Raw genomic sequence first — 25,278 nt, 5'->3', positions numbered from 1 at the left:
GTATGTACCTGCTGCAATCTGATTCTTTTTAATGGACAATTCAAGAATAAATAGATACATTTTTTTAGAAGAAAATCTTGATATTGATGCTTTTCGAAGTCCTCAGTAGAGAAAAATAATACAGAAAGAAGTATTATTTAACACCCCCGCTGCAGCACATACTGGCAGACAGTGGCGGGGGGGCCCCCGGACCGCTCCCCCAGCAGCGGCGCACGGCCGCTGCTTCTTCTCCGGCCGGGCCAGCACTGCAGCACTTAACTTCCCTGTGTGCAGGCCCGGCCGCGTCACTGCTAGGAGGACAAGGCCCTGTGCGCGGCCGTGTCTCCTAGCTGTGACGTCACACAGTGCGCGCCCTGCACTGCTACTTACCACCGGAGAGGACTGGAGCCAGGACTGGAGCCGAGCCGGGGGATGGTGAGTCTGTGTGTGTATGAGAGAGTGTCTGTATGAGAGAGTGTGTGTGTGTGTGTGTGAGAGAGTGTGTATGTGTGAGATTGAGAGTGTGTGTGTGTGCAGATATCATTATGTGATGTCTATTTATATGTATTTTTGTGTTTCAAATGTGTTTATGCGTGTATGTATATGTCTGTATATATTTGTGTGTCCTGCGTGCGGCTTCCCGCTGTCTCTGGGGGGGCACCGTGCGGCCTCCCGCTGTGTATAGATGGCTACGTGCGGCCTCCCGTTGTGTATAGATGGCTACGTGCGGCCTCCCGCCGTGTATAGATGGCGCCGTGCGGCCTCCCGCCGTGTATAGATGGCGCCGTGCGGCCTCCCGCCGTGTATAGATGGCGCCGTGCGGCCTCCCGCCGTGTATAGATGGCGCCGTGCGGCCTCCCGCCGTGTATAGATGGCGCCGTGCGGCCTCCCGCCGTGTATAGATGGCGCCGTGCGGCCTCCCGCCGTGTATAGATGGCTACGTGCGGCCTCCCGCCGTGTATAGATGGCTACGTGCGGCCTCCCGCCGTGTATAGATGGCGCCGTGCGGCCTCCCGCCGTGGATAAATGGCGCCGTGCGGCCTCCCGCCGTGTATAGATGGCGCCGTGCGGCCTCCCGCCGTGTATAGATGGCGCCGTGCGGCCTCCCGCCGTGTATAGATGGCGCCGTGCGGCCTCCCGCCGTGTATAGATGGCGCCGTGCGGCCTCCCGCCGTGTATAGATGGCGCCGTGCGGCCTCCCGCCGTGTATAGATGGCGCCGTGCGGCCTCCCGCCGTGTATAGATGGCGCCGTGCGGCCTCCCGCCGTGTATAGATGGCGCCGTGCGGCCTCCCGCCGTGTATAGATGGCGCCGTGCGGCCTCCCGCCGTGTATAGATGGCGCCGTGCGGCCTCCCGCCGTGTATAGATGGCGCCGTGCGGCCTCCCGCCGTGTATAGATGGCGCCGTGCGGCCTCCCGCCGTGTATAGATGGCGCCGTGCGGCCTCCCGCCGTGTATAGATGGCACCGTGCGGCCTCCCGCCGTGTATAGATGGCGCCGTGCGGCCTCCCGCCGTGTATAGATGGCGCCGTGCGGCCTCCCGCCGTGTATAGATGGCGCCGTGCGGCCTCCCGCCGTGTATAGATGGCGCCGTGCGGCCTCCCGCCGTGTATAGATGGCGCCGTGCGGCCTCCCGCCGTGTATAGATGGCGCCGTGCGGCCTCCCGCCGTGTATAGAAGGCTACGTGCGGCCTCCCGCCGTGTATAGATGGCGCCGTGCGGCCTCCCGCCGTGTATAGATGGCGCCGTGCGGCCTCCCGCCGTGTATAGATGGCGCCGTGCGGCCTCCCGCCGTGTATAGATGGCGCCGTGCGGCCTCCCGCCGTGTATAGATGGCTACGTGTACTCAATATTGAGTCACACAACGCTATGTGTCCACGATGCAGAAATGCTTCAGATTTTTTTTGAGAGTTTCTGCATCTCCCTGGCAGAAAAACCGCATGCGGATTTTACATGCGTTTTTCCTGCCAAGGACATACGAATGTGAAGCGTTCTTCACTTGCAATTCCGCATGTGGGTTGACAAGCGATTTTAGCATCACTTGGAAAGTGCTTGACAACTTGGTCACACTATATAAATCCATGCAACAGGCATGGATTTATATAGTGTGACCATAAAAGAATGGTAAAAAATAAATATATAATTACCTTCTGATGGCCTGTCAACGTCAGCGGTCGCGTGACCCGTCACATGACTAAATGACGTCACGGCAGATCCTTTTCAGACCATCGTGAGCTGCCGGCAAGCCAGGACGCATCGGATAAAGACACCGGGGGCCATCAGAAGGTAAGTATGATATTTATTTTTTATTTTATTCTTTTTTTTTTACAGGTACTATGGTACCCGGGTCTGGAGGAGAGTCTCCTCTTCTCCAAACCCGGGTACCATCCGCACATTGAAACGCATGGATTCTGCATGTACAGATGCAGTGAGGCGGATTACATGCGTTCCAATGCAAGTCAATGGCGGCGAAAATGCCGCAAAATAATTGGTAGTGCTGAGGATTTTTCCACAATGATAATCCGCAGCGGAAATTTCCGCAGCATGTGCACAGCACATGCGGATTATCATTGGGGAACATGGCAGACCTTCTACCAAGCGTTTAAGCGTTTCTGGAGCGGAATTGCTTAAAAAACGCATAGTGGGCACACAGCCTAAAAAAAAATATTGTAATTAATATTGTGCCAAATTAATTTCACATGAACTATCACATGATCTATCACAGGGGATCATGTGACATGTGATACATCAGGTGTGTGCAGGGTGGATTTGATTTAAATCTAACTGATTTAAATCACGATTTAAATCACTAGTCAGTAAGGCTTGATTTAAATCAGTGATTTAAATCAAAGTTTCTACCTAAACTAGTTCTTGCTACTTTACTTTAACATGCAAGTAGATGAAGATTTTTAGAATCACTTTTTATATTACTTTTTTCTCCCCAGTTTAATGGGTTAATCATTCATATTTGGACACCATTGTTCTGTTGTACTTAGGAAGGAGAAAAATAATCCTGACCTTAATAACAATTTAAATAGATTTATTCAACTGAAACAATGACAACATTACAGCATAAGTTATTTGCTTAAACAAACATCCATGTTTGTTAACTAATTTGGCTAAACAAAATATATATATATTTTAAGAAACTTAGACTGTCAGCCCAGCCGACACATGAAAAACTTAAATACTACTGTCCCTGCTGTCCTCTGTAGCTCACTCGTCGTCATCTTCATCATCATCATCTTCTTCTTTGTTCCTATTCATAATCTGGAAAAGAAAAACAAGCTTTCCTGCTTTATTGGGTCCCAACCGATTTCTCAATTTAGAATGAATGAGTCCAAAGGAAGAGAATATTCTTTCAACGCCTGCAGAAGAAGCTACTGCTGTTAAAAGTGAAATCATTACTTGAACAGTCTCTAAATCCAAGCGCTTAAGTGACTTCCACCAGTTTACTGGTGTGACCTTCCTTAAAATATCTTCAGCAAACATATATTTCTTGAATGGTTCCCCCTTAGCTCTGAAGTTTATTATAGTTGGCATTAAAGATGGATGATTGCTGGATACCCATGTCATAGCTAACTCCTCTTCCTCAGCACTTAGGTTTTGACCCTGATATTGGATATTGACAATATTTGCCAAAAAATGAGCTGGAGTCAGTGCTTGTCCCATTCGTTTGTTTACTGCTTGTAATTTAATTCTGTCCATGTGTAGTTCTGTTTTTAAGTGTTCACTCAGTTCCTTCCAAATTTCAACAGCATCCGCAATAAAACAGCTATTTTTCTGTATTTTGTTTAAAGCTTGAGAGATGGGTTTCAGGAAGCTCAGCATATGTTCAACATTTCTCTTAAGCCCAATGTTGAGGATTTTGGCCGTGACAGTGCCATCTATTTTATATTGATTTTCTTCACAAAGTGTCATCAGAATAGGCCAGTTTTTGATATACTGCTCAAAACAGTCCACCACAGAGTTCCATCTAACATCTTGTGGGAGCGTTAGCTTGGTTCCACCCATCCTTTTCAGAGCTGCTGCAGCAAAATGATTATTACAGAAGTATTTAGCAATTTCAACAACATTAGCCTTTATTTCTGGAACACTTAAGTCTTTGGCTAAGAGGTGCAGCAAATGAGCACTGCAACCATATGTTATTAGCAGCTTTGTATTCCCTCCCTGCTCTTTTAAATTTCTTCTCATCTTGGATACGTTTGCAGCATTGTCAGTGACCAAACTGCGTACTAGACATTTGAATTTTTGTTCACATGTTGTTATAGCTTTTACTGCCACTTCTTGTAAGTATTCTGCTGTGTGTGCATTTCCTGACGTATCAGTTGTTTGTGCAAGGAAGACTTTACCTTCTTCTGTTGTTATACAAGCACATACAATAGGATCATTGAGGACATTACTCCACCCATCAATACTTAGGTTAACAATTTTACCCTCCAGAGCTGTTGCACATTGCTCCATTTCTCTGTCATACACTTGATCCAGCAGTTTCCCTGCAACATCAGCTCTGCTGGGTGGACTGTATCCTGGTCTCAGTGACTGAACCATATTAATGAAATGTGGGTTCTCAGTCAGACGGAAAGAAGAGTTCGTTGCATAAATAAACTGGGCAATTTTTTCATCAATCAACTCTTTTTCTAATCTGCTAGTTCTTATCACAAACCTATCTATGGTGGTTCCAGGAGGTAAAGGTTTTTTCTTCCTTTTGGGTGATGGTGATATGTGGCTGTGGGTGTCTGATGATGATGCTGCTGCTAATGAAGCACTATCCTGGATGGATAACTCTGAAACTGTAGAACAGGATGATGGTGATCTTGGAGGTGGATAGTTTCCAGAATCCATGAATTCCCCTAAACAAAAAAAGTCAATGCTGTTATTTTATTGTTTATACAATTTCTGCTTATTGTACACAACACATCACTGCCCCTGCCCCAAAAGGAATATTTGTTTTTCTTCATAACTGTACAAAAATGACAGTAACATGCAGTAATAATAAGAAATATAATTTTTCTCACACATGACAGTTCAGTCTTTAGAAATAGGATTCAATAAAAATGTTTTCCAACAGATCCTGCCTGTTCAGAAGTGTTTCTTTGGTCATCTTCATCACCGCACTTCTCATGATGTTGCCTCATTCGCGCCACCAGGCCTTGCATCTCTTTGTTGCATCGTTTGCATTTTGCACGCATGCCTGCCTTACCGGTAGGCGAAGGAGCTTCATTAAAATATTCCCAAACTGGGTCTCTTTTACGGCCTGCTGCCATTATAAGGAAAGAATGTAATAAACCTCAGATCGTACACACAAACAGATCCAGACTTGTCTGTCTGTGGCTATGCTGCAGTATTGTGCTCAAAGTTTCACTTTGATTTTCTTGTCTGCTTGCCCTTCCTCCTCTTCACACTTAGATTCACATTCTTCTTGTGTTGTGCAGATCTCTTCCACTCCAAACAATCAGAAACATATTGTCTAACTTCTTGGACTTGGCACTGAAGGGGTTGATTCTGTATTCATAGGTTTGTAGAACAATAGGATTAAGGTCTTTTTCTCAACTCTGTTCATGTTGTAACATTTTTGCCGTGAAGAAGAGGCTGGGACCTCTGCGGAGTCAAATTCAGTTTTGAGAACTGCGTAAGTAAAGCGAGCGTCTGTGATAATATAGGAGAGAAACTGCCCACTAATCCTACAGAAACCTCTGGAAGAGCATGGCATTGTGAATGTTACACATATACAGCCTTTATTCTACTGAGTTAAACAACTCAGCTTTATCTCATGATGGAAGAACCTTTGGATGGTAAAATATTTTCCTCAAAAAGCAGTTTATTGAAAAAAATCTGATTTAAATAAAAAAAATCCGATTTAAATAAAAAAAATCAGATTTTTTTGATTTTTTTAAAAAAAACATTGATTTTTATCCACCCTGGCGTGTGTGTGTGGGGGAGGGGGCCCGCGCCTTCTAAACTGCCCAGGGCCCTTGCTACTCTTAATCCACCCCTGATCGTGCCCTCTAGCCCTCCGGTCACGCCCACCCACCTCACCTCTCTAGTCTGCTCTGCTGCTGCGATCTGGAAAGAAGAGGAGGAGCCCAGGCACTTCAAGCTCCCGCGGCGGCCCGGGCAGCACATCGCTGGCGGCGGCTCATCTCAGCAGGCAGCGCCGGTAATTGTGTCCTGTTGTGATGTGCCATTGCGCCGACACTGCCACCCGGGCCGTGGTGCCGATGCATGATGCTGGCTGAGGAGCTGCCGCTTCTGCAGACAGTCTGCTCTGCAGCATAATTGAAGATGGCAGGCGGCGAGGCGGGCGGCGGGATCATAGTTTAGGCGCAGACGCGCAGTCAGCAGCTGCCGCCTGTATTGTGTTCTGTGCACAGACAGTACAGCCAGTGGGCAGCAGTGCCAGCCTGACAGAGCCCAGACTGCCTGAGTCTCTGAGGAGTCTGACTAGTCTGTGACTGTTGTCACTGGTCAGACATGATGACAGGCAGCAGCAAAGAGGGACACAGTGGGGTCTGAATCCCAGACATGGGCTGCATCCGGCACTGCAGCATTGCATATGGGCCATATGCAATGTTGCAGTGCCTGCTGCAGCCCAGTTCTGTGTGGGCCGCTCCCATTCCCCCCCACCCCCATATACAATGCTGCAGCCCTGTAGTCTGTGTGGACCGCTCCCATCACCCCCACCCCCATGTGCAATGTTGCAGCCCTGTGGTCTGTGTGGGCCTCTCCCATCCCCCCCACTCCCATATGCAATGCTGCAGCCCTGTGGTCTGTGTGGGCAGCTCCCACCCCCCCCCCCACCCCCATATGCAATGCTGCAGCCCTGTGGTCTGTGTGGGCCGCTCCCATCCCCCCCCCCACCCCAACCTTTTATATGTGCTACATGGAGTGGGGAGGGGGAGAAGCTACATGAAACTTGGGGAAACGGCCGCGACGGGGGGGGGGAAGATATTGGATGCGAGGGGGGCACGATGTGGGGGGGGGGCGTGACGGGGGGGGTGGGGGTGGGCGTGACCGGGGGGGGGGGAGGTGAACACTGACAGTGCCTAGGGCACACACACACACAGAGTGGGTACGGAAAGTATTCAGACTCCTTTAAATTTGGTAAATTCTAAAAAGTTCATTTTTTTTCTCATTAAAGTAAACTCTGCATCCTGTCTTGACTGAAAAGAAACAGAAATGTAGAAATTTTTGCAAATTTACTAAAAAAGAAAAACTGCATGGGCAGCACAGTGGCTCAGTGGTTAGCACTGCAGCCTTGCAGTGCTGGGGTCCTGGGTTCAAATCCCACCAAGGACAACATCTGCAAGGAGTTTGTATGTTCTCCCCGTGTTTGCGTGGGTTTCCTCCGTGTACTCCAGTTTCCTCCCAGACTCCAAAGACATACTGATAGGGAATTTAGATTGTGAGCCCCAAAGGGGACAGCGTCCATAATGTCTGTAAAGCGCTGTGGAATTAATGGTGCTATATAAGTGAGTAAAATAAATAAATAGAAAACTGAAATATCACATGGTCATAAGTATTCAGATCCTTTGCTCAGACACTCATTTAAGTCACATGCTGTCCATTTCCTTGTGATCCTCCTTGAGATGGTTCTACTCCTTTATTGGAGTCCAGCTGTGTTTAATTAAACTGATAGGACTTGATTTGGAAAGGCACACACCTGTCTATATAAGCTCACAGTGAATGTCAGACCAAATGAGAATCATGAGCTCAAAGAAACTGCTCAAGGAACTCAGAGACAGAATTGTGGCAAGGCACAGATCTGGCCAAGGTTACAAAAGAATTTCTGCATTACTCAAGGTGCCTAAGAGCACAGTGGCATCCATAATCCTTCAATGGAATAAGTTTGGGACCATCAGGAGTCTTCCTAGACCTGGCCGTCCAGCCAAACTGAGCAATCGTGGGAGAAGAGCCTGGGTGAAAGAGGTAAAGAAGAACCCCAAGATCACTGTGGCTGAGTTCCAGAGATGCAGTAGGGAGATGGGAGAAAGTTCCACAAAGTCAACTATCACTGCAGCCCTCCACCAGTCGGGCCTTTATGGCAGAGTGGCCCGACGGAAGCCTCTCCTCAGTGCAAGACATATGAAAGCCGCATAGAGTTAGCTCAAAAACACATGAAGGACTCCCAGACTATGAGAAATAAGATTCTCTGGTCTGATGAGACGAAGATAGAACTTTTTTTGGATAATTCTAAGCGGCATGTGTGGAGAAAACCAGGCACTGCTCATCACCTGCCCAATACAATCCCAACAGTGAAACATGGTGGTGGCAGCATCATGCTATGGGGGTGTTTTTCAGCTGCAGGGACAGGATGACTGGTTGCAATTGAAGGAAACATGAATGCGGCCAAGCACAGAGATATCCTGGATGAAAACCTCTTCCAGAGTGCTCTGGACCTCAGACTTGGCCGAAGGTTCACCTTCCAACAAGACAATGACCCTAAGCACACAGCTAAAATAACAAAGGAGTGGCTTCAGAACAACTCTGTGACCATTCTTGACTGGCCCAGCCAGATCCCTGACCAAAACCAATTGAGCATCTCTGGAGAGACCTGCAAATGGCAGTCTACCAATGTTCACCATCCAACCTGATGGAACTGGAGAGGATCTGCAAGGAAGAAAGGCAGAGGATCCCCAAATCCAGGAGTGAAAAACTTGTTGCATCATTTCCAAGAAGACTCATGTCTGTACTAGCTCAAAAGGGTGCTTCTACTCAATACTGAGCAAAGGATCAGTATACTTATGACCATGTGATATTTCAGTTTGTTTGTTTTTTAATACTTTTGCAAAAATGTCTACATTTCTGTTTTTTTTCAGTGAAGATGGGGTGCAGAGTATACATTAACCCCTTAACAACATTTGCCGTACTAATACGCGTCTGTGCCCTGGGACTTAAGAGCCAGACCCGTATTAGTACGTCATGGCGATCGCGCGCGCACACAGGCTGTGCGGGCGCGATCGACGCCGGGTGTCAGCTGATTGTCACAGCTGACACCCGGTACTATGTGCAGGGAGCGGTCCTGCACCGCTCCTAGCACATTAACCCCCACGATGCTGCGATCGAAGTCGATCGCGGCATTGCGGGGGCAAGGGGAGGTGATCGCCGATACTCACCTCCTCTTCCGGCTTCCAGCGCAGTCTGCAAAGGCTTCCCGGGTGTTGCCATGACGACCCGATGTCGTCATGACAACATCCGGGTCACCAGACAGCAGGAAGATTGCTTGGACATGCGCAGTGCATCTCCAAGCAATCTTCACACTGTGCATTTCTGACAGCTTGCATGGCATAGGGATGGTGCTGCATTCCTGTGCCATGCAGGCGATCAGAGAAAAAAAAGTGAAAGTCCTAGAGTGGGACAAAGTAATAAAGTGTATAAACTGTGTGAAAGTGGAAAAAAAATAAAAAAAAAATTTGCAAAAATATAAAAAAAAAAAAAAAATAATAATCCACCAAAAATAAAAATATAATGTACCCATCAATAAATATTATTATAAAAAAAAAAAAAAAAAAAAAACAATAAAAGTACACATATTTGGTATCGCCGCGTCCGGAACAACCTGACCTATAAAACTGTCCCACTAGTTAACCCCTTCAGTGAACACGGAAGAATAAAGATACCTCATCAATTTTACCACACGCGGAACAGAATTAAAAAAAACAATTCCTGAATTGTTGGTTTTTGTTTATTCTGCCTCCCAAAAATCGGAATAGAAAGCGATCAAAAAATGTCACGTGCCTGAAAATGGCACCAATAACAACGTCAAGTCATCCCGCAAAAAACGAGCCGTCACATGACTGTCTGTCAAAATCTGGAAAAATTATAGCTCTCAAAATATGGCGATGCAAAAACTAGATTTTACAAAAAATGCGTCTTTTAGTGTGTGACAGCTGTCAGTCATAAAAACCCCATATGATTCTGGCATTGCTGTAATCACACCGACCCGAAGAATAAAGTCGTCTAATCACTTATACCGCACAAGGAACAGCGTCAAAAATAAACTCTTGGGTTAGGATTGGGCTAGGGTTAGGGCTGGGTTTGGGGCTAGGGCTGTGCTGGGGCTAGGGCTGTGCTGGGGCTAGGGCTGTGCTGGGGCTAGGGCTGTGCTGGGGCTAGGGCTGTGCTGGGGCTAGGGCTGTGCTGGGGCTAGGGTTGTGCTGGGGCTAGGGCTGGGGTTGGGATTTTTTTCAAAAGAAAAAAAGATGACGATATGGCGACTAGTGTTGAGAGCAAGTGCTCGCTACTTGAGTTTGCATCGGGTGCTCTGGTATGCATTGAGTATCGTGGGTATTTGAGTGCCATGCTCGAGTCTCTGCCCCATATGCTTCCCGGCCAAAAAACTTTACGGGGATTGCCTGCCATGCACGAGCGATCCCCGCATGGTTTTTTTTGGGTGTCTAATAACCGTGAAATATGCGGAGCAGGGACTCGAGCATGTCACTCGAGCACACGCTGTACATGGTGCGTACCTGAGTACCCGATGCAAACTCAAGCAGCGAGCACTTGCGCTCAAGAATAATGACAACTTATTCAATATGATGACCTAATGTAAACAAATTCTGTGCCGTACCTCTGGGTTCAAAATGTTCACTATACACCTTAATAAAATCCTTGAGGGGTATAGTTTCCAAAATGGGGACACTTGTGGGGGAGCTCCACTGTTTAGGCACATCACGGGCTCTCCAAACGCGACATGGTGTCCGCTAACAAATTGAATGGAAAATCGGCTCAAATTGTTAGCGGATGCCATGTTGCGTTTGGAGAGCCCCTGTGTGCCCAAACATTGGAGCTCCCCCACAAGTGACCCCATTTTGGAAACTAGACCCCCCAAGGCACCTATCTAGATGCATAGTGAGCACTTGGAACCCCCAGGTGCTTCACAAATTGATTCGTAAAAATGAAAAAGTGAAAAAAAAAACACTTTTTCATTTTTATGAATCAATTTGTGAAGCACCTGGGGTTCCAAGTGCTCACTATGAATCTAGATAGGTGCCTTGGGGGGTCTAGTTTCCAAAATGGGGTCACTTGTGGGGGAGCTCCAATGTTTGGGCACACAGGGACTCTCCAAATGCAACATGATATCCGCTAACAAATTGTCGGCTCAAATTGTTAGCGGACACCATGTTGCGTTTGGAAAGCCCCTGTGTGCCCAAACTTTGGAGCTCCCCCACAATTGACCCCATTTTGGAAACTAGACCCCCCAAGGCACCTATCTAGATGCATAGTGAGAACTTGGAACCCCCAGGTGCTTCACAAATTGATTCGTAAAAATGAAAAAAAAATCATTTTTTAATTTTTATGAATCAATTTGTAAAGCACTTGGGGTTCCAAGTGCTCACTATGCATCTAGATAGGTGCCTTGGGGGGTCTAGTTTCCAAAATGGGGTCACTTGTGGGGGAGCTCCAATGTTTGGGCACACAGGGACTCTCCAAATGCAACATGATATCCGCTAACAAATTGAATGGAAAATCGGCTCAAATTGTTAGCGGACACCACGTTGCGTTTGGAGAGCCCCTCTGTGCCCAAACTTTGGAGCTCCCCCACAAGTGACCCCATTTTGGAAACTAGACCCCCCAAGGCACCTTTCTAGATGCATAGTGAGCACTTGGAACCCCCAGGTGCTTCACAAATTGATTCGTAAAAATGAAAAAGTGAAAAAAAAAACATTTTTTAATTTTTATGAATCAATTTGTGAAGCACTTGGAGTTCCAAGTGCTCACTATGCATCTAGATAGGTGCCTTGGGGGGTCTAGTTTCCAAAATGGGGTCACTTGTGGGGGAGCTCCAATGTTTGGGCACACAGGGACTCTCCAAATGCAACATGATATCCGCTAACAAATTGAATGGAAAATCGTCTCAATTTGTTAGCGGATATCATGTTGCATTTGGAGAGTCCCTGTGTGCCCAAACATTGGAGCTCCCCCACAAGTGACCCCATTTTGGAAACTACACCCCCCAAGGCACCTATCTTTTATTACTTACTGCAAAGTCAAAAGTTTACATACGTACACTAAGATTACTATGCCTTTAAACAATTATGGACTGCCCATATGATGATGTCATGTGTTTGGAAGCTTCTGATAGGCTTTTTGGCAAAATCTGAGTGAACTAGATACACACCTGTGGATGCTTTTAAACACATTGCGTCTTTGTGTAGCATCATGGGAAAGTCTAAAGAAATCAGCTAAGATATTAGGAAGAGAATTGTGGACTTGCACAAGTCTGGCTCATCCTTGGGTACAATTTCAAGATACCTGAAGGTGCCTCGTTCCTCTGTACAAACAATTATACGGAAGTACAAACAAGATGGCAATCATACCGCTTAGGAAGGAGACGGGTTCTGTGTCCCAGAGATGAACATGCTTTGGTCCGACATGTGCATATCAACCCAAGGACAAAAGCAAAAGACCTTGTGAAGATGATGGTAGAAGCTGGTCAGATTTTGTCAATATCCACAGTGAAACGAGTAATGTATCAACATGGGCTGAAAGGCCACTCTGCCAGGAAGAAGCTATTACTCCAAAAGAAACATAATTTCTTAACAATAATTTTTGGAAAAATGTCTTGTGGTCTGATGAAACTAAAATTGAACTTTTTGGGCATAATGACCATCGTTGAGTTTGGAGGAAAAAGGGAGAAGCTTGGAAGCCTAAGAACACCATCCCAACTGTGAAACACAGCATCATGTTGTGGGGTTGTTTTGCTGCAGAAAGGACTAGTGCACTTCACAAAATAGATGGCATCATGAGAAAAGAAGATTATGTGGCAATACTAAAGAAACATCTCAAGACATCAGCCAGGACGTTAAAGCTTTGGCGGAAATGGCTCTTCCAAATGACAATGACCCGAAGCATACTGCCTAAATGGTAACAAAGTGGCTTAAGGATGACAAAGTCAATGTTTTGGAGTGGCCATCACAAAGCCCTGATCTCAATCCTATTGAGAATTTATGGGCAAAGCTGAAAAAGCAGGTGCGAGCAAGGCTTCACTGACAGGGCACACCAGTGAAGTGAAAACCATTTCCGATGACTACCTCTTGAAGCTCATCAAGAGAATGCCAAGAGTGTGCAAAGCAGTCATCAAAGCAAAAGGTGGCTACTTTGAAGAACCTAGAATATAAGACATATTTTCAGTTGTTTCACACTTTTTTGTTAAGTATATAATTCCACATGTGTTAATTCATAGTTTTGATGCCTTCAGTGTGAATGTACAATTTTCATAGTCATGAAAATACAGAAAAATCTTTAAATGAGAAGGTGTGTCCAAACTTTTGGTCTGTACTATATATATATAAATAATATTATATATAGTGTGAGGCAGTGAGAGGGATCATATGCGAGGGACGGCGGTATGTGTCTCCTAAGATGGGCATAGAGACATATTGAACCCGCTGGAGTGCATGGCAATCACAGACACAGCTGTGATTGCAGTGCAGAATAAAAGTTGTCATGGTTAATAATTTATATATATTCATTATTATTTAGATACAATTATATCATTTTCTATGTCTGTAGTCTCTGCTTAAAAACTTGTGTCACTGAATGTCTGACTAAGATACTGGTTTCCTTTGAGTTTCCTGACAAGAAGGTTTTGTTGGGCCACGGGCAGTGTGTTATCACTGATAGTCTATTTCGGCTTCCTGTTTAGTTGTATGTAATGGTTGTTGTTCCGTTCTTGTCTAGCTAATAAATATGGTGAGTGTTAGCCACCACACAGAAGACTCTAGCTGCTGACAATGCATGTCGCATGTATTTTGTCTCCCTTCCTTCATCGATGAATTATTTTAACTTGAATCTCACTGGCAATGTGAAGACGCTTTGTTGTCTATTCCAAAGTTCTCCCTAAAGAAGGGTCACCACAACAAAGTAAAGTGTGAACTTGGTCAAGCTATTTAGCCAAGTTAGATTTAAGAAAACCCAGCATGGGCTTTTATTCTTGGAGTGGACAACATTATGTCACTGAGGCGGTCCACTTCCTCCAGCCCGGGTCTTACAAGTGGCTCATGGCCACAGATTCCTTTTTAAAACCTTGGGCAAAGGTTTGGGTGTGTCAGTGTTGGAACTGCAAGCAGAATAGCAGGAAGCTCTGCAAGCTGAACACAGGCCTGTGAAGGCAACGTACCTGATGCCCCCTAAGTGACACGGCGAGGCCATCTACCACGACAACAGGAGTACACAGAATGTGTTGATATCCCGGCTGTGATCCAACAGTGAAACATGGTGGTGGCAGCATCATGCTATGGGGGTGTTTTTCAACTGCAGGGACAGGACCACTGGTTGCAATTGAAGGAAACATGAATGTGGCCAAGTACACAGATATCCTGGATGAAAACCTCTTCCAGAGTGCTCTGTGACCATTCTTGACTGGCCCAGCCAGAGCCCTGACCTAAACCCAATTGAGCATCTCTGGAGAGACCTGAAAATGGCTGTCCACCAACGTTCACCATCCAACCTGACGGAACTGGAGAGAATCTGCAAGGAAGAATGGCAGAGGATCCCCAAACTTGTTGCATCATTCCCAAGAAGACTCATGGCTGTACTAGCTCAAAAGGGTGCTTCTACTCAATACTGAGCAAAGGGTCTGAATACTTATGACCATGTGATATTTCAGTTTTTCATTTTTAATAAATTTGCAATAATTTCTATATTTCTGTTTTTTTCAGTCAAGATGGGGTGCAGAGTGTACATTAATGAGAAAAAAAATGAACTTTCTAGAATTTACCAAATGGCTGCAATGAAACAAAGTGAGAAAATTTTAAAGGGGTTTGAATATTTTCTGTACCCACTGTGTATAATATATATATATATATATATATATATATATATATAAATAATATACACAGTGCGTCTAATGGTCCGGTGTGTCTTATAGTCCGAAAAATACGGTAATTATTAAAATGTAAACGATAAAAATATATAGATATATTTTTTTCATAAAATGCAAAGGAAATGGGTCATCTTTAACTTTAGGTCTTTTAGAGATCATTTCATCTTCAACTTTCTTAACTGTTCACAATATCAGTAATTTTGACCAGCAATACCCACAATTTTACATGCCACTGTAAGTGTTTAGTAAAGAAAGGCCTCAATAGATACACAATACAACAACAATTAGCCGTCAGTCTATTAGCTAAATGCACTCAGGATTCCCCTGATGCACGTTTCGTTTGTGATACTTCTGAACTAGGCACTTTAGGGTGTTTGCAGACGATCCGGAGCCGCTGTGGGTTTGATGCTGTGGACTTATGCAGCGTCAAACCCGCAGCGGCCAGCTGTTACAGTATAGTGGATGGGATTTGTACAAATCCTAAGCCCACTATGCGTCTCTGTGCACCCAAGGAAACTGACATGCGGTGCGTCTTTCCAGAAAGCAGCATGTCAATTTCTCCAGCGGGTCTACATGTGGACTTTCCCCATAGACCTAATCTCTATGGGAAAAGTCCGAAGGTTTAAAAAAAAAAACAAAAAAAAAACCGGAGCTTAGTTGCATATCCGCGTGTGGCTCCTCCGCAGCGTCAGGGCCGCAAGCTGGGACATACGTCTGCACATACCCTTAAAATTTTGTTTTTTTTCAGTGGGATTAATAATAATTCTAACATTATCTTTGTATTGATAACTCCCTGTTAATACACGTTTAATGTACGAGGAACTGAATGGTAATTCCATGTATTACTAAAAAATACTGTTACTATCTATATAATATTTACACCAAATTGATTACAGTACCATAGTGGGGAAATATACGTCTATGGATTTTATTCCTCTGTAAAGTATCTGATAGCCGCATAGTCATACATTTGTTGTATGTATTGTAAGCTATTCCACATGGTCTGTTGTTTCTTGTACTGCCCTTCTTTTTAATATTCTATGTTTATAAATTGTTACTTAATAAAGATTTCTACTAATTTTAGTAAGTGTCTCCTCTCTTGAATCTGGTTACTATAAGACTGTTTGTGTGTATGGGAGTCGGAAGAGACAGCCGTCAGCCGCTTGATCATTAAGCCAACAGTTATCTGATGTGTATGAGGCCATTAGTAATACACTGACAGGCAGGGATAATACACCACACTACAGTAGTACAGTGCATCACCGCAGCAATCAGAGGCTTGTATGTTGTATGATCACACTAATGAAGGTTCTTCAAGGAAGTATAAAAATAGGTTTTAGGTGAAAAAAAAATATCACAATTTTAGCAAAACAGAAAAAGAACATTTCCCCATCTTGATGAAGACAGAGAGAAGACATCTTCTATATCTGAGCTAACTGAAAAACAACATCAAGTATTGTATCTGAGGCAGAAAGAGAGAGATATACAGCCTACTCCATCTTATCTCACAGGAAAAATCTATATCTGCAACGTGTTATCCAGTAGATAGAAAAATCATCAAAGCTGAGAGTCCTCAGTAGTTGAAGCCTGAAAAGATGGTAACAAAGAGTCGCTTTCCAGACTCCTCCGGTATCTTCATCAGTTTATATTATATTTGTTCCCATCTTTTCAGCCATTAAAGGCATCAACTACTGTTGATTATTTTTTATTATATCTGGGGCACACAGAGATGTGGGGGAGAGTCCTCTGTTCCCATAGACAAACCCCAATATATAGCCATGACAGCCGAGACCAAACACTGGAGTCCTAGAACAGTGACATTAAATACATACAGTGATAAAAATATACTAGAATACAGCGACATTCACTAAAAAGATAAGACGTTCTACTTCTGGAATAATCTGTCCCCAGAATTTCTCCATTACAATGTACAGCTCCTACCGCAGATAACAGCCCCTCATACATCTATAGCACCGGCCCGGATCCACATCTCCAGACTGGGGAACTGATCCAGGAGGTCGGTGCTGTGTCCCAGGGTCATCTGCATCTGCATCAGGAATGGAGGGAGGGAGGATTTATATATTAGGAGGTGGGTGAGTGTTGCCATATTGTGGGGGGCAACTTGTAGTGTCATAATGTGTGCGTGTGGGGGGGTGGCTGTACTGGGGGGACATTATACTGTGTGTGGGGGTTGATGGCGGTACTGTAGGAACATTATACTGTGTGGGGGGAGATGGCGGTACTGTAGGAACATTATACTGTGTGTGAGGGGATGGCGGTACTGTGGGAACATTATACTGTGGGGGGGTGGCGGTACTGTGCGAACATTATACTGTGGGGAGGGGTGGCAGTACTGTGGGAACATTATACTGTGTGTGGGGGGATGGCGGTACTGAGGTAACATTATACTGTGTGTGGGGGAGATGGCGGTACTGCGGGAACATTATACTGTGAGGGGATGGTGGTACTGCGGGAACATTATACTGTGTGTGGGAGATGGCGGTACTGTGGGAACATTATACTGTGTGTGGGGGAGATGGCTGTACTGTGGGAACATTATACTGTGTGTGGGGGGGATGGCGGTACTGTGGGAACATTATACTGTGTGTGGGGGAGATGGCGGTACTGTGGGAACATTATACTGTGTGTGGGGGAGATGGCGGTACTGTGGGAACATTATACTGTGTGTGGAGGGATGGCGGTACTGTGGGAACATTATACTGTGTGTGGAGGGATGGCGGTACTGTGGGAACATTATACTGTGTGTGGAGGGATGGCGGTACTGTGGGAACATTATACTGTGTGTGGAGGGATGGCGGTACTGTGGGAACATTATACTGTGTGTGGAGGGATGGCGGTACTGTGGGAACATTATACTGTGTGTGGAGGGATGGCGGTACTGTGGGAACATTATACTGTGTGTGGGGGTATGGCGGTACTGTGGGAACATTATACTGTGTGAGAGGGGATGGCGGTACTGTGGGAACATTATACTGTGTGTGGGGGGGTGACGGTACTGTGGGAACATTATACTGTGTGTGGAGGGATGGCGGTACTGTGGGAACATTATACTGTGTGTGGGGGGATGGCGGTACTGTGGGAACATTATACTGTGTGTGAGGGGATGGTGGTACTGTGGGAACATTATACTGTGTGTGGGGGGGTGGCGGTACTGTGGGAACATTATACTGTGGGTGGGGGGTGGCGGTACTGTGGGAACATTATACTGTGTGTGGGGATGGTGGTACTGTGGGAACATTATACTGTGTGTGGGCTGGCAGTACTATGGGAACATTATACTGTGTGGGGGGAGATGGCTGTACTGTGGGAACATTATACTGTGGGGGGGGTGGCGGTACTGTGGGAACATTATACTGTGTGTGGGGGGATGGCGGTACTGTGGTAACATTATACTGTGTGGGGGGATGGCGGTACTGTGGTAACAATATACTGTGTGTGGGGGGATGGTGGTACTGTGGGAACAATATACTGTGTGGGGGGATGGCGGAACTGTGGGAACATTATACTGTGTGGGGGGGGATGGCGGTACTGTGGGAACATTATACTGTGTGGGGGGGGGATGGCGGTACTGTGGGAACATTATACTGTGTGAGGGGGGGGATGGCGGTACTGTGGGAACATTATACTGTGCGTGGGGGGATGGCGGTACTGTGGTAACATTATACTGTGTGGGTGGGATGGAGGTACTGTGGGAACATTATACTGTGTGGGGGGATGGCGGTACTGTGGGAACATTATACTGTGTGAGTGGGATGGAGGTACTGTGGGAACATTATACTGTGTGTGGGAGGATGGCGGTACTGTGGGAACATTATACTGTGTGTGGGAGGATGGCGGTACTGTGGGAACATTATACTGTGTGTGGGGAGATGGCTGTACTGTGGGAACATTATACTGTGTGTGGGAGGATGGCTGTACTGGGGAACATTATACTGTGTGTGGGGGGATGGTGGTACTGTGAGAACATTATACTGTGTGTGGGGGGATGGTGGTGCTGTGGGAACATTATACTGTGTGTGGGAGGATGGTGGTACTGTGGGAACATTATACTGTGTGTGGGAGGATGGCGGTACTGTGGGAACATTATACTGTGTGTGGGGGGATGGTGGTGCTGTGGGAACATTATACTGTGTGTGGGAGGATGGTGGTACTGTGGGAACATTATACTGTGTGTGGGAGGATGGCTGTACTGTGGGAGCATTATACTGTGTGTGGGAGGATGGCTGTACTGGGGAACATTATACTGTGTGTGGGAGGATGGCGGTACTGTGGGAACATTATACTGTGTGTGGGAGGATGGTGGTACTGTGGGAACATTATACTGTGTGTGGGGAGATGGCTGTACTGTGGGAACATTATACTGTGTGGGGGGTGATGGCGGTACTGGGGTAACATTATACTGTGTGTGGGGGGATGGTGGTACTGTGAGAACATTATACTGTGTGTGGGGGGATGGCAGTACTGTGGGAACATTATACTGTGTGTGGGGAGATGGCGGTACTGTGGGAACATTATACTGTGTGTGGGGGATGGCGGTACTGTGGGAACATTATACTGTGTGGGGGGTGATGGCGGTACTGTGGGAACATTATACTGTGTGGGGGGTGATGGCTGTACTGGGGAAACATTATACTGTGTGTGGGGGGATGGTGGTACTGTGAGAACATTATACTGTGTGTGGGGGGATGGTGGTGCTGTGGGAACATTATACTGTGTGTGGGAGGATGGTGGTACTGTGGGAACATTATACTGTGTGTGGGAGGATGGCGGTACTGTGGGAACATTATACTGTGTGTGGGGGGATGGTGGTGCTTTGGGAACATTATACTGTGTGTGGGAGGATGGTGGTACTGTGGGAACATTATACTGTGTGTGGGAGGATGGCTGTACTGTGGGAACATTATACTGTGTGTGGGAGGATGGCTGTACTGGGGAACATTATACTGTGTGTTGGGGGATGGCGGTACTGTGGGAACATTATACTGTGTGTGGGAGGATGGCGGTACTGTGGGAACATTATACTGTGTGTGGGGAGATGGCTGTACTGTGGGAACATTATACTGTGTGGGGGGTGATGGCGGTACTGGGGTAACATTATACTGTGTGTGGGGGGATGGTGGTACTGTGAGAACATTATACTGTGTGTGGGGGGATGGCAGTACTGTGGGAACATTATACTGTGTGTGGGGAGATGGCGGTACTGTGGGAACATTATACTGTGTGTGGGGGATGGCGGTACTGTGGGAACATTATACTGTGTGGGGGGTGATGGCGGTACTGTGGGAACATTATACTGTGTGTGGGTGATGGCGGTACTGTGGGAACATTATACTGTGTGTGGGGGATGGCGGTACTGTGGGAACATTATACTGTGTGGGGGGTGATGGCGGTACTGGGGGAACATTATACTGTGTGTGGGGGATGGTGGTACTGTGGGAACATTATACTGTGTGTGGAGGGATGGTGGTACTGTGGGAACATTATACTGTGTGTGGGGGATGGTGGTACTGTGGGAACATTATACTGTGTGGGGGGATGGCGGTACTGTGGGAACTTTATACTGTGGGGGGGGTGGCTGTACTGTGGGAACATTATACTGTGTGGGGGGATGGCGGTACTGTGGGAACATTATACTGTGTGGGGGTGATGGCGGTACTGTGGGAACATTATACTGTGTGGGGGGTGATGGCGGTACTGTGGGAACATTATACTGTGTGTGGGAGGATGGCTGTACTGGGGGAACATTATACTGTGTGGGGGGTGATGGCGGTACTGTGGGAACATTATACTGTGTGTGGGGGGATGGCGGTTCTGTGGGAACATTATACTGTGTGAGGGGATGGCGGTACTGTGGGAACATTATACTGTGTGGGGGGGACGGCGGTACTGGGGGAACATTATACTGTGTGTGGGGGATGGTGGTACTGGGGGAACATTATACTGTGTGGGGGAGATGGGAGTACTGTGGGAACATTATACTGTGTGTGGGGGATGGTGGTACTGGGGGAACATTATACTGTGTGGGGGGGATGGGAGTACTGTGGGAACATTATACTGTGTGTGGGGGATGGCGGTACTGTGGGAACATTATACTGTGTGGGGGGTGATGGCGGTACTGTGGGAACATTATACTGTGTGTGGGGGGATGGCGATACTGGGGGAACATTATACTGTGTGGGGGGAATTAAAGGGCAATGTACTGTGTGAGTAATACGTGTTCCCTCACTTCCTGTTTTCTATAGTTGGGTGGTATGTATCTATCGGAGGAAAATATACTAAAAGTTATGACACTTAGAAAGCGGCAACATAAAAACACCACAATATTCTCAGCACTGAAGGGGTTAATGTCCCCTGCACCCAGTAATGGGGGATCTCCACATACCTCCACCTGCAGAGCCGCCACCACATATATGGCTGTTAGAGACTAATCCAAGTCGGCTAAAGGACCTCTGCTGACGTCATGCCCATGTGACCATTTCATTCGATGACGTCGCAGTAAAGGGGCGGGGCCTCATTCTCCATTAGAAACCTGATACTGGAAGGCGCGTTCTGCTGCTGAGGCTGAGGAGCTGAGGGGATTTGGGGGCGCAGATAAGTGGAAGTTCCTGCATGAGGGCTGCACAGGGGGTGTTTTGAAGGTGTGAGTCTGTGTGGCGAAGGAGGAGGTCCAGTTACTTGCATGGAGCTGGGGGTCTGCGTGGGGAAAAAGGGGGTCCTGTTACTTGCATAGTTTTGCATGGGGGGACACTGTTACTTGCATGAGGCTGCGTGCTGGGGGTCTTTGTGCGGAAAGAGGGGGCACTGTTACTTGCATGAGGCTTGGGGTCTGCATGGGGAAGGAGGTGGTCCTGTTACTTGATTGGGGGTCTGCATGGGGAAGGAGTGGGGGCTGTTACTTGCATGAGGCTGGGGGTCTACGTGGGGAAAGAGGTGCTGCTGTTACTTGCATAGGACTTCATGCTGGGGGTCTATATGGGGAAGGAGAGGGCATTGTTACTTGCATGGGGCTGGGGGTCTATGGGGAAGGAGGGGGCATTCTTAGTTGCATGGGGCTGGGGGTCTGTGTGGAGGAGGAGGGGGTCCAGTTACTTGCTGGGGGTCTGCTTGGGGAAGGAGGGGGTTCAGTTACTTGTATAGGACTGCATGCTGGTGGTCTTTGTGGGGAAGGAGGGGGCATTGTTACTTGCACTGGGCTGTGTGCTGGGGGTCTGCGTGGAGGAGGGGGTCCTTTTACTTGCATGAGGATGCATGCTGGAGGTCTGCATGGGGAAGGAGCGGGAGCTGTTATTTGCATGAGGCTGGGGGTCTACATGGGGATGGATGGGGTGCTGTTGCATGGGGCTGGGGGTCTGCGTGGAGGAGGAGGGGTTCAAGTTACTTGAATATGGCTGCGTGCTGGGGGTCTGTGTGGGAAAGGAGGGGGTCCTGTTACTTGCATGAGACTGGGGGTCTACATGGGGAAGGATGGGATGCTGTTACTTGCATGGGGCTGGGGGTCTGCGTGGGGAAGGAGGGGGTCCAGTTACTTGCATGGGGCTGCATGCTGGGTGTCTGGGGAAGGAGGGGGTCCAGTCACTTGCATGGGGCTGCATGCTGGGGGTCTGCGTGGGGAAGGATGGGGGTTCTGTTACTTGCATGAGGCTGGTGTTCTACATGGGGAAGGATGGAGTGCTGTTACTTGCATGGGGCTGCATGCTGTGGTTCTGCATGGGGAAGGAGGGGGCAATGTTATTAGCTTGGGGCTGCGTGCTGGGGGTCTGCATAGGGAAGGAGGGGACACGGTTACTTCTCCCCTTGTCCCCTTTTTGGCCTCCGCCTCGTCCCCCTCCCTTGTCTGTCGCCCCCTTTTCAACCAGAAAGGAATTTTATGGTGACTGCAGAAATAACATTTTTCAACAATTTTTACAACTAAAGCGCCGCGGACTCGGGTACAAAAGGTCTTTGTTTTCATTGGCCCTAATGTCCAACATGACTTAATTCTACTTATTGATCTGTAAAGTTGATTGTTCTACATGTGTATGTATAAATATATTATCTGTCTCCTTTTTGATATATATATATATATATCAGTACAGACCAAAGGTTTGGACACACCTTCTCATTTAAATTTTTTTCTGTATTTTCATGACTATGAAAATTGTACATTCACACTGAAGGCATCAAAACTATGAATTAACACATGTGGAATTATATACTTAACAAAAAAGTGTGAAACAACTGAAAATATGTCTTATATTCTAGGTTCTTCAAAGTAGCCACCTTTTGCTTTGATGACTGCTTTGCACACTCTTGGCATTCTCTTGATGAGCTTCAAGAGGTAGTCACCGGAATTGGTCTTCCAACAATCTTGAAGGAGTTTCCAGAGATGCTTAGCACTTGTTGGCCCTTTTGCCTTCACTCTGCGGTCCAGCTCACCCCAGACCATCTCGATTGGGTTCAGGTCTGGTGACTGTGGAGGCCAGGTCATCTGGCATAGCACCCCATCACTCTCCTTCTTGGTCAAATAGCCCTTACACAGCCTGGATGATTGTTTGGGGTCATTGTCCTGTTGAAAAATAAATGCTGGTCCAACTAAACGCAAACCGGATGGAATAGCATGCCGCTGCAAGATGCTGTGGTAGCCATGCTGGTTCCGTATGACTTCAATTTTGAATAAATCCTCAACAGTGTCACCAGCAAAGCACCCCCACACCATCACACCTCCTCCATGCTTCACGGTGGGAACCAGGCATGTAGAGTCATAGAATCATAGAATGGTAGAGTTGGAAGGGACCTCCTGGGTCATCTGGTCCAACCCCCTGCTCAAAGCAGGATTCACTAGATCATCTCAGACAGATGTCTGTCCAGCCTCTGTTTGAAGACGTCCATTGAAGGGGAACTCACCACCTCTCGTGGCAGCCTGTTCCACTCATTAATCACCCTAACTGTCAAAAAGTTTTTTCTAATATCTAATCTGTGTCTCCTCCCATTTAGTTTCATCCCATTGCTTCTAGTCTTTCCTTGTGCAAATGAGAATAAAGATGATCCTTCTACAATGTGACAGCCCTTGACATATTTGTAGACAGCTATTAAGTCTCCTCTCAGTCTTCTTTTTTGCAAGCTAAACATTCCCAAATCCTGCAACCGTTCCTCATAGTACATGGTTTGCAGACCAGTCACCATTCTGGTCGCTCTTCTCTGAACTTGCTCCCGTTTGTCTATGTCTTTTTTAAAATGTGGTGCCCAAAACTGTACACAGTATTCCAGATGAGGTCTGACCAAAGAGGAGTAAAGACCGATAATGACTTCACGTGATCTAGACTGTATGCTTCTGTTAATACATCCCAGAATTGTATTTGCCTTTTTTGCTGCTGCATCACACTGTTGACTCATGTTCAGTCTATGATCTATTAGTATACCTAAGTCTTTTTCACATGTACTGTTGCTTAGCTCTATTCCTCCCATTCTGTATATGCTTTTTTCATTTTTATTGCCCAGATGTAGTACTTTGCATTTTTCCCTGTTAAAAACCATTCTGTTGGTTGCTGCCCACTGCTCCAGTTTATTTAGGTCTTTTTGAATCCTCTCTCTCTCTTCTCTAGTATTAGCTATCCCTCCTAGCTTTGTGTCATCAGCAAATTTAATCAGTTTACCCTCAATTCCTTCATCTAAATCATTGATAAAGATGTTGAACAATACAGGTCCCAGGACGGAGCCCTGTGGTACCCCACTTGAGACATTCATCCAGCTGGATGTGAAGCCATTTACAACCACCCTTTGAGTCCGATCACTAAGCCAGTTATGAATCCACCTAACAGTTGCCTGGTCCATTGCATACTTGGTCATTTTTTCAATAAGGATGATGTGAGATACTTTGTCAAATGCTTTGCTGAAGTCAAGATATACTATATCTACAGCATTTCCCTGATCCACCCAGTCAGTGATTCTGTCATAGAAGGAAATTAAGTTAGTCTGACATGACTTGTTAGTTACAAACCCATGCTGACTCTGGTTAATCACTTCATTCTTATCCATGTACTTACATACATGTTGTTTAATAATTTGTTCAAAGATCTTTCCTGGTATAGAAGTCAGACTCACCGGCCTATAGTTCCCTGGGTCCACCTTCTTCCCCTTTTTGAAGATAGGAACAACATTTGCTCTTCTCCAGTCTTCTGGGACTTCTCCTGTTCTCCAAGAATTTTCAAAGATTATGGAGAGTGGTTCTAAAATTTCTTCTACAATCTCCTTCAGTACTCTGGGGTGTAATTCATCTGGACCTGGAGACTTGAACTCATTTATGTTAGCTAAATATTCCCTCACAATCTTTCTGTTTACTGATAACTTGGATTCCTCTATTCCTTTAAAAGGACAGTGAAGATCAGTTGATGTTACATTTTCTTTCTGAGAGAAAACAGATGCAAAATAGGAATTAAAAAGTTCGGCCTTCTCAACATCCTCTCTTACCATTT

The 25,278-nt window shown here is 46.5% G+C and overlaps 1 protein-coding gene and 1 pseudogene across 2 annotated transcripts; both read right to left on the bottom strand.

Annotated features, from left to right (window-relative positions):
- LOC141271407 (uncharacterized) overlaps positions 1-25,278 on the bottom strand; it is a 106,861-nt pseudogene that overhangs the window by 32,654 nt on the left and 48,929 nt on the right.
- Positions 3,094-21,316, bottom strand: LOC141271846 (uncharacterized). Of its 2 annotated transcripts, none has more exons than XM_073682035.1 (2): positions 4,998-5,358; positions 3,094-4,832 (listed from the first exon to the last, which is right to left on the bottom strand). In XM_073682035.1, exons 1-2 carry the CDS (start codon positions 4,999-5,001, stop codon positions 3,196-3,198), a joined length of 1,641 nt encoding a protein of 546 aa, XP_073538136.1. In that variant the 5' UTR covers positions 5,002-5,358; the 3' UTR covers positions 3,094-3,195. The 2 variants fall into 2 exon arrangements, with proteins under 2 accessions (XP_073538136.1, XP_073538138.1); XM_073682037.1 differs by lacking the exon at positions 4,998-5,358 and adding an exon at positions 21,210-21,316 and having other exon boundaries at positions 3,095-4,832.

Source organism: Phyllobates terribilis, unplaced genomic scaffold, assembly GCF_046119375.1.
Source record: "Phyllobates terribilis strain yellow unplaced genomic scaffold, ASM4611937v1 Scaffold_5__5_contigs__length_657084704, whole genome shotgun sequence".
Classification (NCBI taxonomy): Eukaryota; Metazoa; Chordata; class Amphibia; order Anura; family Dendrobatidae; genus Phyllobates; species Phyllobates terribilis.
This window is presented reverse-complemented; position numbering and strand designations above follow the sequence as displayed.